We start from the raw sequence: 24,409 nt of genomic DNA, 5'->3' as shown, positions 1-24,409 counted from the left end.
CCGCACAGGCCTACCCAAAAGTTTAGACCATGTGACTAAGTGCACAGTCCAATTGATTCTTAAATTCAGACAGGCTTGGTGAAGTGACTGCTTCACTGGGGAGCTTGTTCCAGTGTGTGACCACCCTCTCGGTGAAGAACCTCTTCCTGATGTCCCTGCCTCAGCTTAACACCATTCCCATGGGTCCTATCACTGGTGTTTACAGAGAATAGGTCACCTGCCTCCTCACTCCCCCTCGTGAGGAAGTTGTAGACTGCAATGAGGTCCCCCTTCAGCCTCCTCTTCTCCAGGCCCAGTGACCTCAGCCACTCCTCACACGTCTTCCCCTTTAGGCCCTTCACCATCTTTGTCGCCCTCCTCTGGACACTCTCCAACAGTTTTATGTCCTTTTTGTACTGTGGTGCCCAGAACTGCACACAGTACTTGAGGTGAGGCCAGACCAGCGCAGAGTAGAGCGGGACAATCACTTCCCTCAACTGACTAGCGATGCCGTGCTTGATGCACCCCAGGATATGGTTGGCCCTCCTGGCTGCCAGGGCACACTGCTGGCTCATATTCAACTTGCTGTCAACCACAACCCCCAGATCCTTCTCTGCGGGGCTGCTCTCCAGCATCTCATCGCACAGTCTGTATGTAAAGCCAGGGTTGCCCTGTCCCAGGTGAAGGACCCAGCACTTGCCTATGTTAAACTTCATGTGATTGGTGATTGCCCAGCTCTCCAATCTGTCCAGATCTCTCTGCAAGGCCTTTCCACCCTCATCTGAGTCCACAACTCCTCCAAGTTTGGTGTCGTCAGCAAATGTGCTCAGAACACCTTCTAGTCCTACATCCAAATCATTTATAAAAACATTGAAGAGGACTGGCCCTAAAATGGAGCCTTGAGGGACCCCACTAGTGACCATCTGCCAGCCAGATGTGGCCCCATTAACCACAACTCTTAGAGCCCTGCCCATCAGCCAATTGCTCACCCACTGTATGATGTTTTTGTTAAGTTGTACGCTGGACATTTTGTCCAGTGGGATCCTATGGGAAACTGTGTCAAAAACTTTGCTGAAGTCCAAAAAGATCACATTAGCTGGTTTCCCTTGATTGACCAGACAGGTGATCTTATCATAAAAGGAAATCAAATTTGTTAGGCAGGACCTACCCCTCATGAACCCATGTTGGCTCGGACCAATGACCGCATTGTCCCCCAGATGCGCTTCAGTAACTTCAAGAATCATCTTCTCCATAATTTTACCAGGCACTGATGTGAGACTGACAGGCCTGTAATTGCTAGGGTCTTCTTTCTTACCCTTCTTGAAAATTGGCACATTTGCCAGCTTCCAGTCTACTGGGACTTCTCCAGATTCCCAAGATCATTGAAAAATAATTGAGAGAGGTCCCACGATGACATCAGCCAGCTCTTTAAGCACCCTGGGATGAATCCCATCTGGACCCATGGACTTGTATGGATACAGGTGGAGCAGCAAATCCCGCACACGTTCAGGGTCAGTTGGGAGTTTGTCATTCCCACTATCATGGTCCTCCAGCTCAGGGCACCCTGGGTCCTGAAGCCCATCATCAGTGTTGAAGACAGAGGTGAAGAAGGCATTAAACATCTCTGCTTTGCCTATGTCATTGTCTGTGAGGAGACCTTCCCCATCAAGCAGCAGACGTATGTTTTTTTTTGGTCCTCCTTTTTCTGTTCACATATCTAAAAAAAACTTTTTTATTCTCTCCCACAGACCATGTCTTGTCTCCCAGCTTCAACTCTAGTTGGGCCACATGAATTTTCTACCTACAAACATGAACAGCATCCCTGTATTCCTTCCTCGTCGCCTGACTCTCCTTCCAGCAGCCGTACATTTTCTTGTTTCGCCTAAGCTCCAGTAGAAGATCTCTGGCCTTTTGCCCCACCTACCTGTCTTCTTATATTTTGGAATTGCCTGATCTTGTGCTTTTAGGGGGCAGTGCTTAAAGATTGATCAGCACTGATGAATGCCAATGCCTTAAAAAGCAGTTTCCCAGGGGACCTTGCTGACTAGTTCCCTGAGCAGCCTGAAGTCTGCTTTCCCCATATCCAGGGCTGAAGTTTTGATGGCAGTTTTCCTTCTGTCACCATAAATTCTAAACTCAACCACTTCATGGTCACTATGACCGAGATGGTCGCCAATTGCCACGTCTCCCACAAGACCCTCTCTGTTCTCCAGCAACAGATCTAGGAGGGCACCTTTCCTAGTTGGCTTCCTTAGCACCTTCACTAAGAAGTTATCATACGAACCTCCTGGACTTGCTCGTGTCAGCTGTGTGGTGATCCCAGTTGATGTCTGGCAATTTGAAATCCCCGATAAGGACAAGGGGAGTTGATCTTGAGGCATCTCTTAGTTCTGCAAAGAATAATTCATTGGCATTGTTGTCCTGGCCAGGTGGTCTGTAATAGATTCCCACTACAACATCCCCTTTATTTGTTCGTCCCTTAATCTTTACCCAGAGGCTCTCAACTTTGTCATCGCCAACTTGAAGTTCCACACACTCCAGCCCATGCTTCTTATACATTACCACCCCCCCCAACTCGCCTACCCTGACTGTCCCCCTTGAAAAGCCTGTAACCATCTATTGTAGCACACCAGCTACAGGACTCATCCCACCACGTTTCGCTTATGCCGATGATGTCATAGCTTTGGGACTGGGCCACGACTTCTAGCTCATCCATTTTGTTCCTCATACTGTGCCAGTGTTGGCTGCCAATGAGGGAGATGTGGCATCATAGAATCATAGAATCATTTAGGTTGGAAAAGACCTCTAAGACCAACAAGTCCAACATCCTCCCTAAGCAATGAATTAGACTGTAATTTTTCTTCCAGTTAAGATTTCTTATAACTAGCCTGAATGACCTGTGGTACACCTCAAGCTTATAACTTCTCATCCTAAATATGCTAACATGGCAAAGAATTTTTCTTTTTTTCTTGCAGTGGTCTTTTACTTATTTCAGGCCTACCACCACGCCGTCTCTCAATTTCTCCTTCTTTTGATTAAAGATCTCTGTCTTCCTCACCATTTCTTCACAATTTCATGCTATAAAGGAAAACCATGCAGGATTTTCAATCCTTTGCTTTACCAGCTGGCAACACTACCTCACAATTTTGTGATTCAGCTACCGGTTAGTTGATAGAGCAGTAAGAACAATAGGCTAGAAAGAATCACATGGGCATGCATGTGATAGTTGCTTAGTTCAAAAAGTCTCAATATGCCAAAGCATGACTTTTTCTGACACTGTAACAAGACACAAGAGTTAGAGTGAAAAGAATGAAAGTCACCAACAAAAGGAAAAAATACCATTTGTGTACTTTAAAGGACATTTAAGTCCTTACGTTTGAAGAAGAGTTTAGGGAGGGCCATAACTAAACCATACTACAGAATAAAATAAAATAAAATAAAATAAAATAAAATAAAATAAAATAAAATAAAATAAAATAAAACAACATCAATGAACCAATTTAACAAAGATCTTTACAAGTCTCAATTAGAGGAACATTTCTTTCTGCCTGCACATCTGGCCATGAGCTTAATCTCACCTGTTGTGGTGGTTTTACCATACTAGGCAGCTAAACACCACAACCGCTCACTCACTCCCCCTCCTTAGATGAGGAGGGGAAGAAGTAAAGGAAAGAACAACTCACGGGTTGAGGATAAAAGGATAAGGATAAAAAAATAATTATTAAGGAAAGATTATTATTAACTGAACAATTTAACTAAGGGAAAAAAAAATAAGGGAAAGGGTAAAAGGGAGGAGGAAAGGGAAAAACAAAGCAAACCAAAACAAAACAAATAAAGGCTATGTGGAAGTGCAGAGGAAAGAAATTACTCTCTACTTCCCACAAATGAGCGATGCTTGACCATGTCCTTGAAGCAGGGCCTCAATGCACATAGCCAGTGCTCAGGAGGAGGACCAACATTTTCATGAGAGCCCACCCCTCTGCTCTTCTTCCTTCTTCCACCTTTTATTGCTGAGTGTGACACCACATATCACAGAATCACAGAATCACAGAATTTCTAGGTTGGAAGAGACCTCAAGATCATCGAGTCCAACCTCTGACCTAACGCTACCAGTCCCCACTAAACCACATCCCTAAGCTCTACGTCTAAACGTCTTTTGAAGACTTCCAGGGATGGTGACTCCACCACTTCCCTGGGCAGCCTGTTCCAATGCCTAACAACCCTTTCAGTGAAGAAGTTCTTCCTAACATCTAACCTAAAACTCCCCTGGCTCAACTTAAGCCCATTCCCCCTCGTCCTGTCACCAGGCACGTGGGATAACAGACCAACCCCCACCTCGCTACAGCCTCCCTTGAGGTACCTATAGAGAGCGATAAGGTCGCCCCTGAGCCTCCTCTTCTCCAGGCTGAACAAGCCCAGCTCCCTCAGCTGCTCCTCGTAGGACTTGTTCTCCAGGCCCCTCACCAGCTTCGTCGCCCTTCTCTGCACATGGTATGGAATATCCCTTTGGTTGGTTTAGGTCAGCTTCCCTGGTGATGTTTCTTTCCTCACTTCTTTACCCACCCCCTAGGAAGGTTAGAAAGAGTCCTGATGCTGTGCCAGCACTGCTCAGCAGCAGACACAACACTGGTGTGATACCACTGCTGTTCTAGCTACACATGCAGAGCATAGCACTGTATGGGCTGCTGCAGGGAAAGTTAACTCCATCCCAGCCAGACCCAGTACACCTATACAATCAGGACACACTAACCTGGCATCTGAAAAAGCTAAGTATGATGGATAATGAGCATCACTAAAACTCATTTTCCAGCTGAGGCAACCTTCTGATGTACCCTGTGTAGAGAGAAATTCAAAGATTAGGTGCTTTAGAGCATTCTTTAAAGATACCTTTTGAAGGATATTTGAAATTATGGTGTTTTGTTTTTTTTTTTGGCCATACAAGGAAGGTATATATCCAAGGTATGCAGACTGCTAGTTTATTGCCTCAGTTAGAGGCCCGGATTTAGGCAGGGTGAATCTAAGCCACAAAACTGAAAAATAAATATAAGTACAAACATCTGCAACATAAATGATTTGATTTGCAAAATGGCTTGGATTCTCTTAAAGTAAAAAATAAATATAAATTACTGCTGCTATTACAATAATTAATATTCATAGGCAGGCAGGTAGTATCAACACCATTTGTCAAATAATTTAATAGTCATAGCAATAATAACGAAAAAGTCAAAGCAATAACAATGAAGAGTTCACTTAAACATTTTGAAATTACTGTTAATTATCCACATTTCAGGTCTCTCTGATTTCTTCTGTGTACATCAGATGGCCATAGGGAACCTAATCCATCTAGCCAGAATTTAATTAAACACAGTGCATTTCAGTATGTTTCAGCAGAGCAGTTTGCTCCATTTTCTCTTCAGAAAGTCTAAGTAATACACCAAGTCAAGTGTAAGCTCCAAGCAACTGTATTCCTTTCAGTCTGCTTTTCAGAGGTGACTTAGAGAATTCTTAGACCCTTGAGAGTTGGCTTTTTTTATAAACCCATGTTAATATTTATTTATCTAGCTCTTATGGACAGCCCAAAACTTGCATGAAACTTCCAATAGCAAGAACAGGGGATTTGCTCGTCATCCTGAGGCCAATTCCTTATTTCCTTTGTATTGTTTTGACCCTAGCATTAGTGATTGACTCCACAGACTCCACTGGAGGTATCCACAGTTCAGTGCAGGCAAGGCAAGATCTGAGCCTCTCAGCTTTCCTGTACCTGAGAAAGGCAAAGAGTAACTTCCATATGACCCAGATATAGCAGAATCTCCCCAAATCTGAGGGAGATTCTGAGTCAGAGATTTCCAATACATGCTTTCATTGAGTCTTTCTGATCTTTTTCTGTAGCACTCATTAAGTTAGGTATGTCCCAGAAAAAATAGGAGCCTGCAATTGGAGCCACCTGCATGGATCATTTTGGGGCCCTACTGACACGGAACTACACTTCATGCACACAAATTTACTCCTGGCCCGTTAGGTCAATGGCAGTCTTACCATTGTTATTAAGGAGTCAGGCTTTCACCAACATACCAGAAAGGCTCTGACTCATGAAGCTCCAATGTGAGCTTCAGAGAACCACTGTTAGACACTTTTCCCATCTTACAGACTAAGAACAGTGTTGCAATCACTGTGAACAGACTCATGACTGACTGGCAGTTCAGAAGATGGAGGTCAGGGTAGATGTCACAACTGGCCGTTCAGAGGATGTTGGTTTGAATGCAGACCCTGGCACTCATTAGGATGAGGTTTCTTGTTCGGCCATGCTTGAAACACATTGTATTTAACAGTCACATACTGCATAACAAAGTATTGCTCTAAACATCCAAGAGATTAATAGCCATTGTGCTAAGGTCGACAGCGTGCTGCCTGTTAGTAGGTCATAACCTTTGAACAGTGATCACAGTAACAGCTCGGCACAGATCTACCTAATACCTTCAGTTTTGTTCATTTGTCTCCCTGCTCTTATGCACAGATGTGAATGAATGGACTTCTTTCTTAAGCAAAACTACAGTGTGATAGTTTATAGCAACTGAACTATGGCCAGAAAGGAAATTTGCAGATTTTATTATCCCCAGTGGAATAGCATGACATGGAACATGTTTTTAAAATAGATTTATTCCCCCTACTTTTGCTAGCTTATCAGTATTTCCTTGAAATGAGCCAGTTTGGGGCTCATTGTTCAAGGATAGTTGGACGTGATAGGAGTAGGGGTGGGCAGGCTGTACAGTCACAAGACCACAACCACATTATGTGATGTGGGAATGTGTGCTGCACTAGCTAGCAGTGATGGGAGAGCTGAAACCCTTTCATCCATTCTGGGAAACCTGTGCCTGCAGGCCATTTCATGATTACATAAAACAGAGTACATGCTCCAAAGAAACAGAAAGCATAGCATTGTATTCTTTGTTTTGTTCTCCACTGCTCTATTATTAGAATAGCAAATGTTCTTATCTCAGAGTGTTATAACCCACACAGTCCCTTCAGGAGCAAGCTGCCAGTACAAATACAGAAGAAACAAGTCAAAATATATTTAGGTTAGTAATATATACTCAGACTAGCTCAGAGTTTCATCTTTGGATACTAAATCAACTGTCTGCTGAAATCTCAGTGTTATCAAGCCCATAAAGCATAAAATGCCACATATGTTAAAAATGGGTGGGGGTGGGGGTGGGGGTGGGGGTGGGGGGAATAGCCTGGAAACTATCCAAACGTGCTTTAGCAAGTAGTGTGACACAGTAATAGTTTATGTGCTTTGAGATTCAATTCAGAAGTGTACTCTTGTTTTGAACAAAAATGTTGATATAGATGCATTTGGGCCATTAGTCTATCAGTCAATAATAGCTTAATTGGAACAAGTCAAATAATTATAAATTCAATCTACAAAACTAGGCTTACAGCTACAGGAGGATGGATATCTTTAGTTAAAAGTCATGACAATGCCGCACATGTCTTTCATATAAACTAGGGGAACATGGTTTACATGAAAATATTTTAAGGTGGGGACAGAACTGGTTGCTGTAGGAGCAAATGCAATATACTGCATTTGGGCAGGTATTGCCAGATGCAAAGACACAGCTTGGAAGCATCTGGCTATGTATCAGCTCTTGCAGGAGCAAATCTTAGGCCAAAGTGAATCACTGGCTGAATTACGTCAATATTGTGCAAGAAAAGGAAAACTAGAGATGTACAAATGAGAATACGACCTTCAAGGTACATGAGGTACTGGTACTTTTGCTTCTCTCACTTGCAATGTTCTGTTTAATTTTGAGTCCTACATTATCAGCATTCTTGAGAATAATGGGCATGATCAGAAGCCTGAAGATTTGAACTAAATGAAGGTAACTTGCTCCTAAAAAGGAAAAGTCTAAGAATTGAGATGGTGCCTATTTTGAAATATGCATATGCCTGTTATAGAGAGATAGGAAATAAAACCGTTCTGAATATCTGTTCTAGATAAGACATGAATGGGCTAACATTGCAGAAAGGAAGATTCAGTAAAGATTAGGAAAGGCTTTGCTATCATATGTTTCTCAAGATTGCCTGGAGTACTGATAGTCTAAGAGACTGGGTTAGGTACATGTCTATGAAGAAGGGCAACAGTATTTAAGATATCAACTTGAGGATCATTCCAGCCCCACGAGTAAAAGACGTGCTTTTGGTGTGAAGGGAAAAAATACAAACAGGTTTTAATTATGTACAGACCTGTAATAAAAATTCTTACTAGATGAACCCAATCTAGAAAAGCTATGATGCATGCTAGATCTTCTAATGTCATTTCTTTTCTTTGTAAATAAAAGGTGAACCAGAATCAGCTCCTTGTTTAGGATATCCCTGGATTATGAGAAAGTACCAAACTGAATTATGAAGTTCAAGTATCTTCGCTGTTAAATCATCCAATTTTCACAATGTGATGAACCAAAAGACAAATCTTTTCAACCCATTCCTACGTAACTTGTAGGCATTTTGATTATTCTGGCAGGTATCCTACTTAATGTGTAGGCATTTTGATTATTGTAGCATCTATCTAAGAAGCTCAGAAAGAGATTTAATAGAGCATATGATCTCTTTGCTGTGTTTCATTGAACAGATGTCCTCTTCAGAAAGAACAAAACCCCAGCAATTATTCTTTTTAATGTTTTCCTAGAGCTGAATATAACTGGGAGTGTTTCCCCCAGCAGCGGTAGACAAGCTCCATCTGCTCTGTGACACATCTCAGATAACCTGAGGACAACTTCAGCAAAACGTGGGACACGTTCCCGGGATGGACTGAGAACGCGAGTCTCCAGGACTGACTTCATAATGCTGCTCAACAGCCTCTACTTCCTATTTTCCAGATTGTATTAAAAAGCAATTTCCTCTGCGGCCGTATAGCATTGGTAGTGCATCACTTTATTTTATCCATCCGGTTTCTAGAGGTGAATTCTTAGAACTTGGGGCGTAGTTTTACGCTTAACGCGGTTATTAGCAGGTGGAAAACAAGCGAGGAATGGTTTATGTTCTCACGTCTAAAGGCTCCGGTGTGATTACTCTGCCCTCTGCCGGCGCTCTCCCCACGGGAAGGACGTGAAAGTTTGAAGATTTATGCTGGCAGCTGACGGAAAGCTACTGAATCCAGTCAGCTGAGAGCCACGCGGCACTCCTGACACAGTCTGCAGCCGTGCTCAGCCCCAGGCTGCAAGGGCAGCCCCGCCACGCCCTGCCCCAGCCGCCATGCCGCCTGCCAGCCTCCCTCACGTCCCCGCCCAACGGCCGCCCCCTCGCGCACACGCAGGCGCGGAGCGGGACTACACTTCCCATCATGCACGCGCGGTAGCGGGAAGGGCGCCCGGCATGGAGGCGGGCGAGGCGCGGCCGCGCGCCCACCTGGCCGCGCTGGTGCTGGCGCGCGGCGGCAGCAAGGGGATCCCGCTGAAGAACATCAAGCTGCTGGCGGGCGTGCCGCTCGTCGGCTGGGTGCTGCGCGCCGCGCTGGACGCCGGCGTCTTCCACAGGTGCGCATGCGCACTCCGCATCCCCCCCCCAACCCCCCCGGGTGTGTGAGGGTGGGCGGGGGCCGTTACCCCCAGGCAGGGTCGGTGCCGGCGGGGTGCTGGGCCCTCGGGAGCCAGCGTGGGGCTGCGGGGGTTGGGGAGCCGGGAGCAGGAAGGGTGTCAGGGGTGGTGACCCGAGGCTGGTTGCCCTCGTTGTGACAGAGCTGCGACATCTCAAGTGGCGTTTGTGGTCCTGCAGAGTGTCCTAGTGCTGCGCGTGCCCAAAAAATGTTGCTCAGTTTTCCTTGTGCCTTCGTGCTACGTATGCGAAGACAGCAGTAAAATCATCCCCCTGCCTGCGCTGTGTAAGGCTGAGGGAGCGTGCTTCTGTCAGCCTCTCCAAGTTCCCAGAGTCCTGGAGGCAGAGAAAGTCTCAGAATTGCCAAAGAGAATGAAATAATTGTGTGCTCGGAAGCAGGAGCTCACTTTGTGGCAAAGTGTGTGAAACTTTGGCAGCAACCGTTAGTCACATAGAAGCAAACACATCAGTTGTGCTAAGAATATGGGCATTACAAATTTCACAGAATCACAGAATTTCTAGGTTGGAAGAGACCTCAAGATCATCGAGTCCAACCTCTGACCTAACTCTAACAGTCCCCACTAAACCATATCCCTAAGCTCTACATCTAAACGTCTTTTAAAGACCTCCAGGGATGGTGACTCCACCACTTCCCTGGGCAGCCTGTTCCAGTGCCTAACAACCCTTTCGGTAAAGAAGTTCATGAATGAATTTCTTTCATTCTACCAGAAGAAACATGAGAATTTTCCGCACACATACTAGTAACTGTAATCAAAACTAGTGCGTGGTTAGGATACTCTTGGTACGTAGCATGCTTAGGTGCAACTTCCTGATACAAACCTTCTGTGTTATGTTAGGAGCAGGGACTTGAACTTCAGGTTTTATAGTAAAGTGTACAAATGTAGCCTGACAAGATTCAGAGCTGGACGTATGCACAAATCTGCCATATCCCATAGCTACTGTACTATTATCCCATAAAACCTTACCATAGTCTGAAAAGTACAGTAAGCATCTGTGGCTTTATTTTTAATAAAGAAACAGTTAAAACATTTCTGACCTAGATCATTGATAATAACTTCATGCAGGTGAATCCGTATTGTTTAACAACCTGTTATGAATATGAGGGTTTGAGTGACCTCCACGTTTCTACTTGAATTTTCCTGATAGGAGTGAGGCATAACAGGTGTGTTAGATGAAAGTGTGATGGGTTTTCAAGTCCCCTTTGAAGCAGCTGTACTGACAGTGTACACATTACACAGCAAAACACTGTTAGTCAAATGGGTAGGGTATGTTTAAACTAGCCATCCTGAAGGAGGTTACGGAAAATACATCTTCTGCATTCATTTACGTGGGTGTGATTTGATATTGCTGTCACTGTCGTACACAGATTCTGATAATCTCATGATGTCTTTGAATGGAAAAGTTTAACTAAAGCACTACTTGCTATGTGCAGTGCACTGAGAATGCCGTTATTGCTGAGAGAATAAAGTTTTTTTTCATTTTTGTTTCTGCATCTCCTATGCTTTTTTGTCATAATGATGGCAGCAGCCACCTTACAGTATTCAGGTGGTGTTTACCTTCACATGATACTCAGACTTTGTCCTTCCTTTTGTAAATGTTTGTTATCTCTGACGCACAACAGTCTTGCCTTGCTAGTATTGAAGGTTTTCAGTGCCACAACACACACACAGTTGTAACTTGAACAGTTCTTTCCCTGGGATTGTATGGAGCCTAACTGATAGATTTTAAAATGCTTGCAGGATAAGCTATTTGTCTGAGTGGCATTTTTACTTACTGTTAGCCTTGTTTCTGAACTCTGCAGTGATTTTGAATACATCATTCAAAACAGTCATAATACAATGATCTTTTAGCATGCCTAACATTGTGGCATGCTGGCAATAGATTTTTTTTCTAGTTACAACTTTGAATTTTATGTTGTTTAAGATACCTATGGATGTGGTAGATCAGGCACCCTACAGAATTAAATTGAAATGCAACCCAGGCTTTAGATTGTACAATCTGATGAATGTGTGTGTGTTTTATCCCTGTTGTTAAAAGTGCTTTGTTGGACTGACAAGTAGTTTTACCACACAAATAAAAGAACTAGTTGCTTTCATTGCCAGGTATAGTACAGGGAGTTGTTCAGGTTAGCAGATTACAGCAGACAAGTGGACAGTACTGGGTGTTGTTCTGTATGTAATCATTCATTTCTGTCGCTGTCTGCCAACAGTGTGTGGGTTTCTACAGACCATGATGAAATCGAGAAGGTTGCAAAGCAGTTTGGCGCCCAAGTTCATCGTCGAAGCCCTGAAGTATCTCAAGACTCCTCTACTTCTCTAGAAGCTATCAGAGAGTTTCTTAATCATCATCAGGGTAAATCAGTAATGAAACATGCTGAGCTTTTATGTTGTAGCCCTGTAAGAATGATGCACTTAGTATTTAGAAAAATAAGTAAGTCCTATAGTAAGTTAAAGCTGGAAAGATTCTCTTTTTGTGGCATCCACTCATACCACATTTTGGGGTTGTATGTATTAAAATACTCATTGTTTCATAAATGTTTCTTTATTTTTCTTTAGAGGTTGATATTGTAGGAAATATTCAAGCAACATCTCCCTGTTTACATCCCAGTGATCTTATAAAAGTGGCAGATCTGATCCAGAAAGAGGGCTTTGATTCTGTCTTCTCTGTTGTGAGACGGCATCAATTTAGATGGAGCGAGGTAAAAAAAGGAGGTAATATTTATCTGTTTCTGGTTACAGTTAAAATTAATCAAAGTTTTACTTATTCAAGTGTTTAATGTTTGTACCTATGACATTTATATCTTGAAGGGCCTTTAGAGACATAGGCTGGCTTCTTTGAAAGGTTAAGATCACTTAAGATTCCTCTTAAGTAGTGCTGTTTTAATATTACTGATCATTGCTCAGACAATCTTAAGATGCTGAAAATGAAAATACTATTATCTTGTCTAGGTTCAAAAAATAACTTCCCCAAACTTTACATGTCAACATCTGCGTGGTGGGTGTTGATGTTTTTGTGGACATGACTCTGAGGTCCTGTCTTAACTAGGGAACTGTTTAGTATTACTGTGTGATAGCTAATAAGTAGCAAATAATGTGAGCTAAATCTTAGTCAAGACCGGATGGCAACCTCATAGCTTGGAGGCTTAGGGTTGTTTTCAGCCTGCTAAACTGTCAGCTGACTCAAGTGAGATTGCAAACTGCCTTTGATTCATAAGGACCGAAGTCAAGTAGCTCATACAGAGAAATACTGTTTTTCCTAGACAAAATATTCTTCTTTCCAAGGTGACTCAGGACTGAACTTTACTTAAAAAGCTTATATGTTATCATAGCTAGATAAGTACCTTCTGTGCTTGTACTAAGAACTATTCCCCACATTGCTTCTGTTTCTGTGATTAAAGTAGACATTTTTGCTTCCTTTTTTTTTTTTTTTTCACAAAATGATTAGTTCAGATACAGTCACATTTTTATTTTCTAAAAATTAATATGTTACTCAGATACTAATGTTATTCTGTTGATATCTAAAATGTTTCAGATGTAATTTTTTGTGAGTTCACAAAGTATCGTGCTGTAAAAGAAAATGCGAAGTAGATGAATGTTGATACTGGAGGTATGTTGGAATAAAAATTTGGCCTTTGTTTAGAATAAACAGATAACATGAACATACTCCTTTTTCCTCATAAGAGGAGGAAAGTTTATTGATAAATGTGTAAGAGGAATATCAAAATCATGGATAGAAGTGTAGGATTCTGTGGTTTGTATTTTAGATGACTAGGTGAAAGTCCACTTCATGTCTTGAGATGCTAGATGGACATCTGAAAATCTAAATCTCATTTGGATGTACCATGTGGCTTTGAAATGATGGTGTGCCAGCACTTCTCCATAGGTATTTGGTAACCTGTATTGACCTCTGTAAATAACATCTATCCTCAAATTGTTACAATAAAAAAGCCTGGATGCCTACCTAAAAGAGCAAATTGCTCTTTAGTGCAAGAAGATACCTGAAGTCTTTTAATGTAGCAAAAGATTTACTCAACTGCAAGGCATACATATGAGGAGAACAAGCTAAAAATTTTGAAAACATTCACAGCTTAAGGGTAAAAGCAGCTTGCCTTTCAGGAACACAGTGTTTCAGGTAACACCAATTTGCCTGAGTAGAATCCAGTTCAGTATTGTGCTCTTCTCAGACTAATTTAAAATACTGATTGTACCTCTTCCTGTGTATTTCTGTTGTTCTTTCAGCATTGAGGTTTAATATTCATGTACCCTGAAATACACAGATGTCTTCCCCTGCTTAGGAATGTCAACTTCATTAAGCACAAAGTTGTATTTATTGAACACTAAGTTCATATATATGGAAGTTTCAGCATGTTTTGGGTTTTTGAGAATACCCTCTAACTTCTTCATGGGATAATGAGACCCAATGAATTTTAGCTGCTTTGTGCATGTGAATTGGGGTGGCTTAAAAACGGAAGTCTCTGGCTGCTGGTTCAGTTTCTGCTAACAGTATGAGATCTTACAGGATCTTGCTTGTTCAAAGGCACTGCTTGAACATATTCATTTTTAGAAAATAAAAATGTGACAGTATCTGAACTAATCATTTTGTGAAAAAAATCAGTGTGGACACCGATTAAACCATATAAGAATGGTTAATATTATGTATATCTCTAAATAGGAAGTATTTTGGGGAAGTACCGAGATATTTCCACAGGCAAAATTTCTTCTATGCTTATTTTTCACCTTTCAGATTTCAAGATGGTCCTCTCAGCTCTCCGTTCTTTTAGGGCATTTTGTTTTTTAGGTGTATGTAGCTGAATGCTTTTTTTGTGTGCTTAGCCTCTAAACCCCTTCCTATTGTGTACTAGGAGATAGATTATGGAAGGGATATGGTATTTCCTTCACACTAGCAGGAACACTCTAGAAGAATATCCCCCTACTACTTTCAGAAATCAGTTTTAGGAGATGATAACATCTCAGGATTTTTTTAATTATTATTTTTATGTTGGAAAGTAGAACTTTATTTTACTCTGCTAGAAATGCAGGACAGTTCTCCACTTCGTTACCCACAGTTCCAAAAAAGAGCAAGCAATTCAGTGATTCTTTATAAAGCTAAAAAATTAGAAATAATAATGAAATAAGATGGTGACTGAACTGTGTCCTTAATTTTCCAACAGAAAGCTGTGTTACAGAAAGTTATTAAGTGATTTTGAACAGGGATTCTGGAAAACTTATTTTGGCATTTCTGTCTGTTAACAGAAAACAAAATGACAGAACCCCAAAACCTGAATCCAGCAAAACGGTACCGGAGGCAAGATTGGCCTGGGGAGCTGTATGAAAATGGATCATTTTATTTTGCAAAGAGGCATTTGATTGAGAAAGGCTACTTGCAGGTTAGTGCTTCTGTTTTTTTTTACGGCTGTTTGAAAAAATGTATCTTTTACTCTTGTCACAGAGTGTTTTGAATTCAATGATGTCTTTCAGTTTCTGATGCCATCAGTATCTACTAACTGCACTTTGACTTTAGGACAGCATATTATTTGTAATTTAAGAGGGCTGGTTGTAGTTAGGGCAGTACCAGTTACAGCCTCCTTCACAACAAATTTGTACAAATAATATTGAACTGTATATACTTATAAGCCTAAAAACCTGAGTTTCATGTAGATTTACTGCTATGTAAGTGCATACCTTATAATTCAGTTTAGCGTTACTGAGGGTATAAAACTGACCTGCAGTGCTACAGGCTTCTCATACAATCTATAAACTTGCATTCTTGTCAAGTTTAGACATTTTGCCTTATGCCTATTTTGTGCTGTAGTTTAAACAGTCTTTTTCCCTTTCCTGATGTTTGTGTCCTTGTGTAGTAATACAGAGCAAACATATTTACTTCAGCTTTAATTTTGTTTGTCTATAAAAATAGTCTCTTAACTTTCTCATGCAAGATAAGTTTGTCATCTTACAGATAATTTCCAATGTTTGTCATCACAACTGGAAAAAAGCCTAATGTAGGTATTTCCACTTTTGTGATATGAATACTGTACTAGTTATGTCAGAATACTATATTCTTAGCTCTTTTGCAGATACATTACTAATCTAGAGGTAATAGCTTTAGTTTTCTATGCTTTGGATAGACACATGCAGCACTGGATAGTGCTGTGTGGACTTGCAGGCATTGATGCGAAGTTGTACAGTTGTGCTGAATTACACATTTTTTGAAAGTTGGCCACTAACTCTCTGAGGATCAGGGGATCGGGGCTTTTATTTTTTTTTAAATTACACTGGGTTTTGGTGGATGTTTTTCCAGTTGAGATGAAGTCTTTGCGTAGACAGAAAGCAAAAAATAAACATACTTGTATTGATTCAGTGCTAAGGTATTACTGCTTTACTGCATTAAAAGACCTATTGAATCAGTATGACCTAATGAATACTAGCCTAGTTGCACACTTCCTCTAGTTGTGCAAGGAAGATATTAACTGTGGCTTATATAAAGTTTCAAATGCTTGGTTCTGTGTAGCTGACAAAATACTGTTGTTGGTGGCTCACTAGCTTCTAAGCTAGTCAGCATGACTTCCATGTAACCAACTTTCATTACAAGATACTAAATTGTAGAGTTTTGTAGCTTTATTAACCCAAGCAGAAAATTGTAATAGGTTCTATTTTATCTAGGGTGGTAAAATGGCCTACTATGAAATGCGTGCTGAGCATAGTGTGGATATTGATATAGACATTGACTGGCCTATTGCAGAGCAAAGAGTACTGAGGTAAAAGCAAATCTCATTCCTTCATTTCTTTAATATTGGTCATTGTTTCAAAGAATGATCATGAGAATTCATAAAGTAGTTTTTTTAATTGCAATTTCAGAAATTAATCAAAATCAAATATAATTGAATAATTTAATTTCCATTCATCATTTTTCCTTTCTTTCTTTAAATCATTTGAATTACCTTTGCACTGTTTGTATGTGTTTCTTGTTTGCTAGTTCATGTAAGTTCAGCCTGGGAAAAGGGATTGTGGGCCTCACTATACCATAGCAATGTGTTAGTATCATTTCTGGCCTTTTTAGCTGAGCTGTCTTAGGTTTCCGCAGTCTAGATCATGCTTACTAATTCACATGACTAAGAGTGCTCCAAGTAAAAGGCGTGAGTTGATTACATTTTGCCTGCTGCCTTTTCTTTGCAGATACTGTGTATCTCTACAAAGAAATAGCAGCTGTGAATGGGATGTGTTTATTGTACCTTTTTCATCCTTTACTCCGTTTTATTTTTTCTTGCCATAAGTGTTAATAGAACATAAGCTTTTATGCTAGGGAAATGAATGCCTAATTTTTAAGTGGGTAATATAACTGAGCTGTCTTAGATGGCTTTATATTTTTTTCATTGAAGGAGAATCTACTTGGAGAGTGAAGGTAATGAGAAAAGGCGTTAGGGGAAAAAAAAGAATTTCAAAGCTAATTCTTCTGTGTGAAGGTCACAATTGTATTTGAAATGTTTGTTTTCAGAGTGTGCAAAAACTTCCATCTAAAAAGATAACTTCTTTGTCTAGCTTTGGGTATTTTGGCAAGGAACCATTAAAGGAAGTGAAGCTATTGGTTTGCAGTATTGATGGATGCCTGACAAATGGTCGCATTTATGTCACAGAAGATCAGAAGGAAATGGTCTCCTACGATTATAGAGATATTGTTGGTATCAATCTGCTAAAGAAAAGGGGAATCGAGGTAAGTGTTGTTCTAAAGCATGACACTTTATGATGAGATCAAGCAGGATGATACACTGGTTCAGGGTTGGGGCAAACGCTGTTTTCAGATTCTGTAGAGTAAAATAAATGTATTCTGATAAACTGATCCATTTCATTCATATCAGCTATGGCATCTTTCTCTGTTTGTCCTGGAAAAATGTGGAAAGAAATTTGTATTGTGTTTTGCTAGCATCAGTCATATTGTGTGCTCTTTAGTCTACGTACACATTAGCTAGCAGTCAGTTTCTTGTTTATTGTGACATGTCTCTGCTGTATAAATTGTATGTTTTTCCAACAGCTTTACAAAGCAGGAATATGTTGTTATCTCTTAGCTACCTAAGAAGGATACCCAGGCAAATTACTTGGTTCATCCTAGATGAGCCATTTTTATGGCAGAGGGGAAATTAAACCCCAATTGCTTTTGTCCACATAGTTGCTTTAACCATAACTTATGTGCTCCTAAGTTGTAAGAAGTCAAATGAAAAAAATAACACACTGTAATATGAATGCTTTCCTGAATTATTATTATTATTATTACTAAATTCTGCTGAACAGACTATTTGCTTGCATTGTGTAAAATTAGCCTTCCTGTTATTTTCTCTTTGTGCTGCTGCTTTTGATATAGCTAGAAGAATTTCTTAGAGTAAGAACTAAGTCTTGGGGTAAGAACTAAGTACAGATTTGGGCTTTCTTCAGAGAGATGGGCATGGATAAGACAAAGATAGTTAAACCCTGAGTAGTTTGTTGCAGATTCATTTTGGTTTTCTGTTGTTGTAACAGGTTAGGCAAGATGTTCCTGATATATTTAGGTGCAGCTGGTGCTGCCTTGGGGTAGTGGAATGAAGCATGTGTTTTTTCAAAACTTCTTCAGCTTTGTTTTCTGTGAGGCAGAAGGGAGGAAGCTTGTAATGATTGTTTTGTTGCCTCTGGGTGCCCATTCTCATACTTAGTGACTTGGAATTTATTATTAAAAACCTCTTGGGCTTTGTGCCACACTTGCTGTATTTCTAGTGCATGGTTCTGGTGTACTCTTGCTTTGTGCACTGCTCCCATTCATTCTGTGCTTAATGCCAAATACTTGTTAGCATTTAACAGCAATAAACAACAACAAAGATAAGCTTGTCCACAACTTGGGCAAAAACCTTGGAGTAGTTGTGTCTGAAATCCTTAAAAATCCTGATGCAGTAATCTGGTTTTAGCCTACATTATACATCATTTCTAAATTTAAAATTTCGAATGAACTTCCAGAGATTAATGTGCCATGCCACTTCTGTCTCTTTAGGGGTCTCTTGACACTCTGAAGTCCTACTGTAACTAATGTGGTAACATTATAAGGCAGAGGAATCAGGAAAAACACTTAAAAATATTCTACTTCTACAAAAACTGCTGATACTTTCCTTGGAAATTCTTTTATTCCCTGCTATGGCTTAGGTTAGATGTTACTGCATTAGATAGTGAGCGTGGCACTGTACCATGATTTCCAGTATTTTTATTTGGTACATATTGCTTTTAAAAAGATAAATGTAAACTTCTGTTTTGTGCTCAAGCTCAAGGAAGCCTACAGTTTGTTTCGCTTTCCCAAAGCAACTTGTATTTCAAGACTGTAATGTGTTTTTTGGACACAAATCACTTCCACTCTGAGTTCTGAATGAAGAAACCAGTCATGCAACACTCTTCTGATATCTAAGAAAGCCTACATCTGAAACTTCTAGTCTCTTTTTGTAAATCAACTTAAATGGCTTTTTTCCCTTGTATATAGAATTTATTCTAACTTGATTTAATAGGTTCGACTCATCTCTGAAAGAGATTGTTCAAAAACCCTGCCAGCCATGCAGCTGGAATGTGTAGCAGAAGTTAATGCAACAGATAAATTACAAGTCCTGGAAGACTGGCGAAAATACATTGGCTTGAGCTGGAAAGAAGTTGCTTACTTAGGTCAGTTTCTTTTTTCTTTTTTTTTTTTTCTTTGGTAGTAAAATTTCATGTAGCATACACATGCAAACTTCGTAGCACTGCTCATCTTCAAAATGACTTTGCCCATTGCTAATACAGTAAACATAGTGGGATTAGAGTGCAAATTACAATACAAAATCACCAAAAGCAAATACCTATTTGAAGTCCTGTTGGGGTACAATCTAAATATTAAATGCAATGATGAATCAGTGTCTACTGTTGTAAGTAATGTTTTACCTATTTTTGTAGTGTGATTTAGAAAATCTTTCGATATTGAACAAGTAAACAGTTGTGGTTCACGCTTTTGAATTCCTTCTGGTTCATTTCAGATTAATATTGTAGAGTTATATATTCTGAAATATAAACAAAAATCAGACAGAATTAAAACTGAAAGCTATGTAATGTACAAAATTACATTTTAGTGATAACTTAAGTCCTGCAAATGCTTACTTAGCTGCTCAAATAATTTCACTCATCTTAGTAGTACCATTCTTTTGCCTGAATATTATGTGTAAAGTATGATCAGTGTCTACATATCACTGGGATTTTCTAAGAATACATATGCAAAGTGCTGTTGAGCTTCTCAGATGAAAATTGTGGCAAGAATAGAAATTCTGAAAACTATTAATAAGTATATTGAAAAATGATGATTTGGCTCATTTTTTTCCCTTTGTGGTATTTTTATATCTGTCATTTTTTCTCAAAAGGAAATGAAGAGTCTGATGTGGAATGCCTGAAGAAAGCTGGCATGAGTGGTGTGCCCGCTGATGCTTGTGCAGTTGCTCAGAAGGCTGCTGGTTACATTTGTAAAAGCAGTGGTGGTTGTGGAGCTGTCCGAGAGTTTGCAGAACACATATTCCTGTTGTTAGAAAAAGTGAACTCTGCAAGAAAGCAAATGGAAGACGTGAATTCAGCAGGAGAGGATACAGGGGGAAAAAGAGAGCAGCAGAAGTGGAAATAAGGAATTACTTAAAAAATAACACTGCAGTCGTTCTTCCCCGCTTTTCATCTTCTCCATTTCCCCCTCAGTAAGCCTTAATCCCAACGGATGGCTGCCTTTCAAATTTTACACAGCAGTAGAGTTAAAAAGATGTTTCCCTCAAATTAAAGATTCCATTCTGATAAAGTGCTAGTATCCGTGATTGTATTCATGATTATTTTAAAAGCCAGTTAAGTGCAATTGAAACTACTAGAAAAAGTGGTGTCATGTAAACCTACTCTAAATCATTACACTTGTCCAAAAGGAATGATGTATCTTTATTTCATAATACAAATATTTTCAGGGAATAATGATTTTTTATGATTTGTGGATATGTAATTCAGACTTCGAAAAAATTTGTTCTGCCAGTTGTGCAGTTATTTACATTTCCTCTATCTTCTATATGATATTGTGGTTGTGTGCTAGCTTTTCATGAGACACATCTTTAGGAAGGAAGAGTTTTAGTATATGCTGGAGAAGTTGGGTGTAAAATAACTACCAAACATTTTCCTATATTTTGAAAAGCTTAGTTACTGTAAAGCCAGCTAATACTAACACTAACTAACAAAAGCATTTAAGCATGTGTTCAATTTTGGGCTAAGTAATTAAGCAGCATTTGGAATTATGCCATCTTAACCTTTGAATCTGTTTATATTGGGTTTTATTTAAGTGCTTAAATTAACATACCTAAATGCTTTGCCAAATTTAGAACTAAATCTTCCATTAACTTTGAAATCTTTCCTTTGCAGAAACTCTGTTTCTTTCTATGAAGTCTTTATTACAATCACTAATGAGTTAAAAGAAAAAAAAAGTAAAGAAAATGTTCTTTAATGTTTATTTTATGGAAAAGGAATTGCCATGGAAGAAAAAATCATAGCTGACATTTCCACAAATATTTATATAAAATATATATTCAGACTATTTTTAGCATGCTAATTTAAAATTGGTGTATATGTGTGTTTGTATTTATGTAAAATACAATTTTTCCTGTTTTGATTTGAAGAACTGTAAACATTTGTATAACTGACACTAAAAATATGCGTCTGTTTTCAATCCTAGCATTTACCAGTGAGTCAGGCTCAGCCTTGAGTTATACTAAAAAATAAAATAAAAATAAAATGGCAGTGGCACACAGTTATTACAGAGATGAATGATAATGGTTTGTTTTATTTTATGACTCTCAACATAAAATTCTCTGTATCTCTTCCCGTTATAACATCTACTGTTTTACTGCTCTCTGATTAACTTTGTGTTGACTTCCCTTTACAAAGCAAAGTTTTAAATTTGAAATTATTTTACTGCCTTTAGTAGTAAGGTTAACAGGTGAAAGGTGAATTAGCTGCATTAGTCCCCTCTTAAATTATCGTTCAAATATTTCTTTCATTGAGGTTTTAGGGCTCTGCATGAGATAAATTCTGTGGATAACAACAGTTATTTTGGACAGAACTATGAACTTCGTTATAGGTAGATAAATCATTTTACTCATATAAACTATGTGATAAATTACAGAAGTCTAGATTGTTTAAACAATTCAGCTTTAATAATGTCATTTAAAATTGGCTAAGTTTTTAGTTACTTCACCTTCTCACAGTCAAGTAACTTGCAAACTTTGGTTTCAGGAACAATTTCCTGTGGATAGGCAGGTTTAGAGAAATTGTGATGAACTTGATTTCTATTCTTTTTATGTTAGAAAAAGCAAAAATATGAGTAAATGCAACTATAATAGAAATATGAGCTATCGATACTATTGCCAGGGTTACTGTTTGAATCAGGAACTCTTTAATGGTTCAGCTACTTGCTGAATGTACTGCAAATGCAGTGGGTATACCCCAAACCTCTACAGGTATCAAAAAGAAATGCAGAAACTTTAATGTGAGTGTTCATAAGGGGCAGAAAGAAAGGGTAGTTGATACATGTTTTCACTTAGACAAATTCTTGTTAGAAAAATCTGGTATAATCTTACGTCAGACACATCAAACGACAATGAATGATAAACTCTGCAGACAGTGTGCAAAATAAAGGCTGTCTGAGGATATGGGAAATTCACAATCTATTGCCTGTAAGATTCATTTTTGTATTGCTCACACTGCAAAGGAAATCCTGACTATAAAGCTACAGTATCTTGAGGCATAGCCTCCATTGCTCCTCGTGATTTTATAAAAGCTCTTCAATCATATGGAGGATTTAATGGTCACAGAGGGGCAGAGGCAGTGACAATGAATGTAACAGTCACCATAAAGGTGAAATCCTGGATCCTGGGCAAGCTTGAAAAGTGTAGTATCTTGCTAAATATTGTTTTACAACATATCTGGCACCACAATCGCCCTTCACTAAAGGTGTGTAGTTCACTCAGACAAATTTCAGTGGTCATTTGTCATTTTTGTTATAGTGGGCTAACTTGGGAATAATGCTGCTTGGTCATAGAACTTGAAAAAATGTGCAGATTTGTTTCTCAAGGTGTTTTTTTTTTTTTTTTTTTTTTTTAAACAGCCTGTTATGAAAATATTTCCCAAAAAGCTAATGTGGGCTGTTTATCATAATTCTGTGAGACTGAAAAAGGAAAACTACATAATTTACATTAAGCTATCTTAAAATATAGCTGGTTAACTGAAATTTTCAATAATCATTTCTCTTTAACCTTTTAGGTGGAGAATGGTTATGGAGTGATTTGTCATGCACTTGCATATGGTAAATGGTATGCTTCCAAGTTCCTGTGCCATGTGAATGGAATATATCCCATGAACGTAGACAGATGTAATAAATGCCTAAGTTACTCATTAAGGTGCACAATCAGTTGCCCGATGTCTTTGCCCTGATCTGCTGTTGGAGACCGATCTTCAGTGTTTGTGTGTGTGGTTATCCCCTGTTAAATAAATTTCTCCTTCACTTGCATGTGTTTCCTATTTTCAAGTAGTCCAAGTTCAGATCTTGACATTGCAGTGTGATTTGTGCCTGTGTCTGTGAAAGGTTAGATTCATTCTTTCCAGTTTTCTGATCCGTCAGAGTTAGCCTGGTATTTCTACGTCAGGATCATCTTGTAAATTGAGCAGAATGTACTGAGGATTTGCTGACAGGATGTTCTCAGAGAAAATTCCCATTTTAAGCAGGTCTCAAGAACTCTACTGTTCTTGACTGTTTGGTGGCTCTTGCCAAGAGTATTGAGAAGAGGGGAAAAGGTTGGATGGTAACATGTTGTCATTATGTTTGTTAACCTCTGCAGAAGGGGTATGTGTTAAACCTTCACCTACTTCTGGCTCCATTATGTCATTTTTACCTGATCTGTCCTGTTCAATATATGTTTCTGTGCCATTTCCTGTATGGTGATCCAATGTGTTCTGACCTTAGTTCATTTCAGGTCGATATGAATCTCATAAAACTTGGCCTTGTGAGTTCTGAGGTACTTTATAATGCTTGGTGATTTTATGTTCTTAATGCTTTTTAAGCACATATTAGTTAACTTGCGTTTCCAGTGTCCAGCTGAGAAGGCTTTTTCAAAAAATTTGTATTTTCAATTAATATTCTCTAAAAACATAAATTCTTATTTCCAGAAATACTCCAAATTAGTCTAGTTACAATGCATTATGCCCATCAGGAGTAATTATCCTAAACGTCAATGTTACAAGAGCAATAATAAAATATGTCCAGTGGAACAAAATCATTCTATTATGCATGAACCCATTGCATAAATGAGCTAAAACAACTTGTCAGTAACACACTTGTCTGAAAATTTGTTGAACAGTGGTTTTGGTTCTCCTTGCTCTTGGATGGGTTTGTCTATCCCCATTTGTCATCCTAGGTATATTTATATATGTGGGCAACCAAATAAGGTTGTCACTATCTTATTTTTGCAGAAGGAAGGATTTTTGGTTTGTTTATATGAAAATGTGTTAAAAGGAATGAGCGGTGAGCAATAAAGAGGGATGATACCAAGTTATTCAAGTTAGTATAGAGCAGGATGATGAAACTGAATAGATAAATATAATGGAATAGCTGGTAGAAAAACAATCCTAATTTCATGTATAAAAATATCCATTTATATGGAGGGGTTATGATCAAAGAAAATACCTATTGTTTAGAAGTGTATACTAACAGATAAAAAGCAACCAAATTTTGGGAGTGATTAGGAAAATGGTATAGGACAAAAAGGATAAGAGTCGTT

At 39.2% G+C, this 24,409-nt stretch overlaps 1 protein-coding gene across 1 annotated transcript; it reads left to right on the top strand.

The window, feature by feature from the left end:
- The first annotated feature begins 9,310 nt into the window (after positions 1 to 9,310).
- Positions 9,311 to 23,142, top strand: CMAS (cytidine monophosphate N-acetylneuraminic acid synthetase). Its single transcript, XM_084506735.1, has 8 exons — positions 9,311 to 9,512; positions 11,801 to 11,943; positions 12,147 to 12,302; positions 14,844 to 14,977; positions 16,251 to 16,345; positions 17,127 to 17,298; positions 19,103 to 19,253; positions 19,979 to 23,142. The coding sequence occupies exons 1-8, from the start codon at positions 9,352 to 9,354 to the stop codon at positions 20,230 to 20,232; spliced, it is 1,266 nt and encodes a 421-aa protein (XP_084362861.1). The 5' UTR covers positions 9,311 to 9,351; the 3' UTR covers positions 20,233 to 23,142.
- The last annotated feature ends 1,267 nt before the right edge of the window (positions 23,143 to 24,409 follow it).

The sequence above is a fragment of the Aythya ferina genome, assembly GCF_964211825.1.
Source record: "Aythya ferina genome assembly, chromosome: 1".
Lineage (NCBI taxonomy): Eukaryota > Metazoa > Chordata > Aves > Anseriformes > Anatidae > Aythya > Aythya ferina.
Note: the sequence above shows the minus strand (reverse complement) of the source record. Positions and strands in the feature narration are given on the sequence as shown.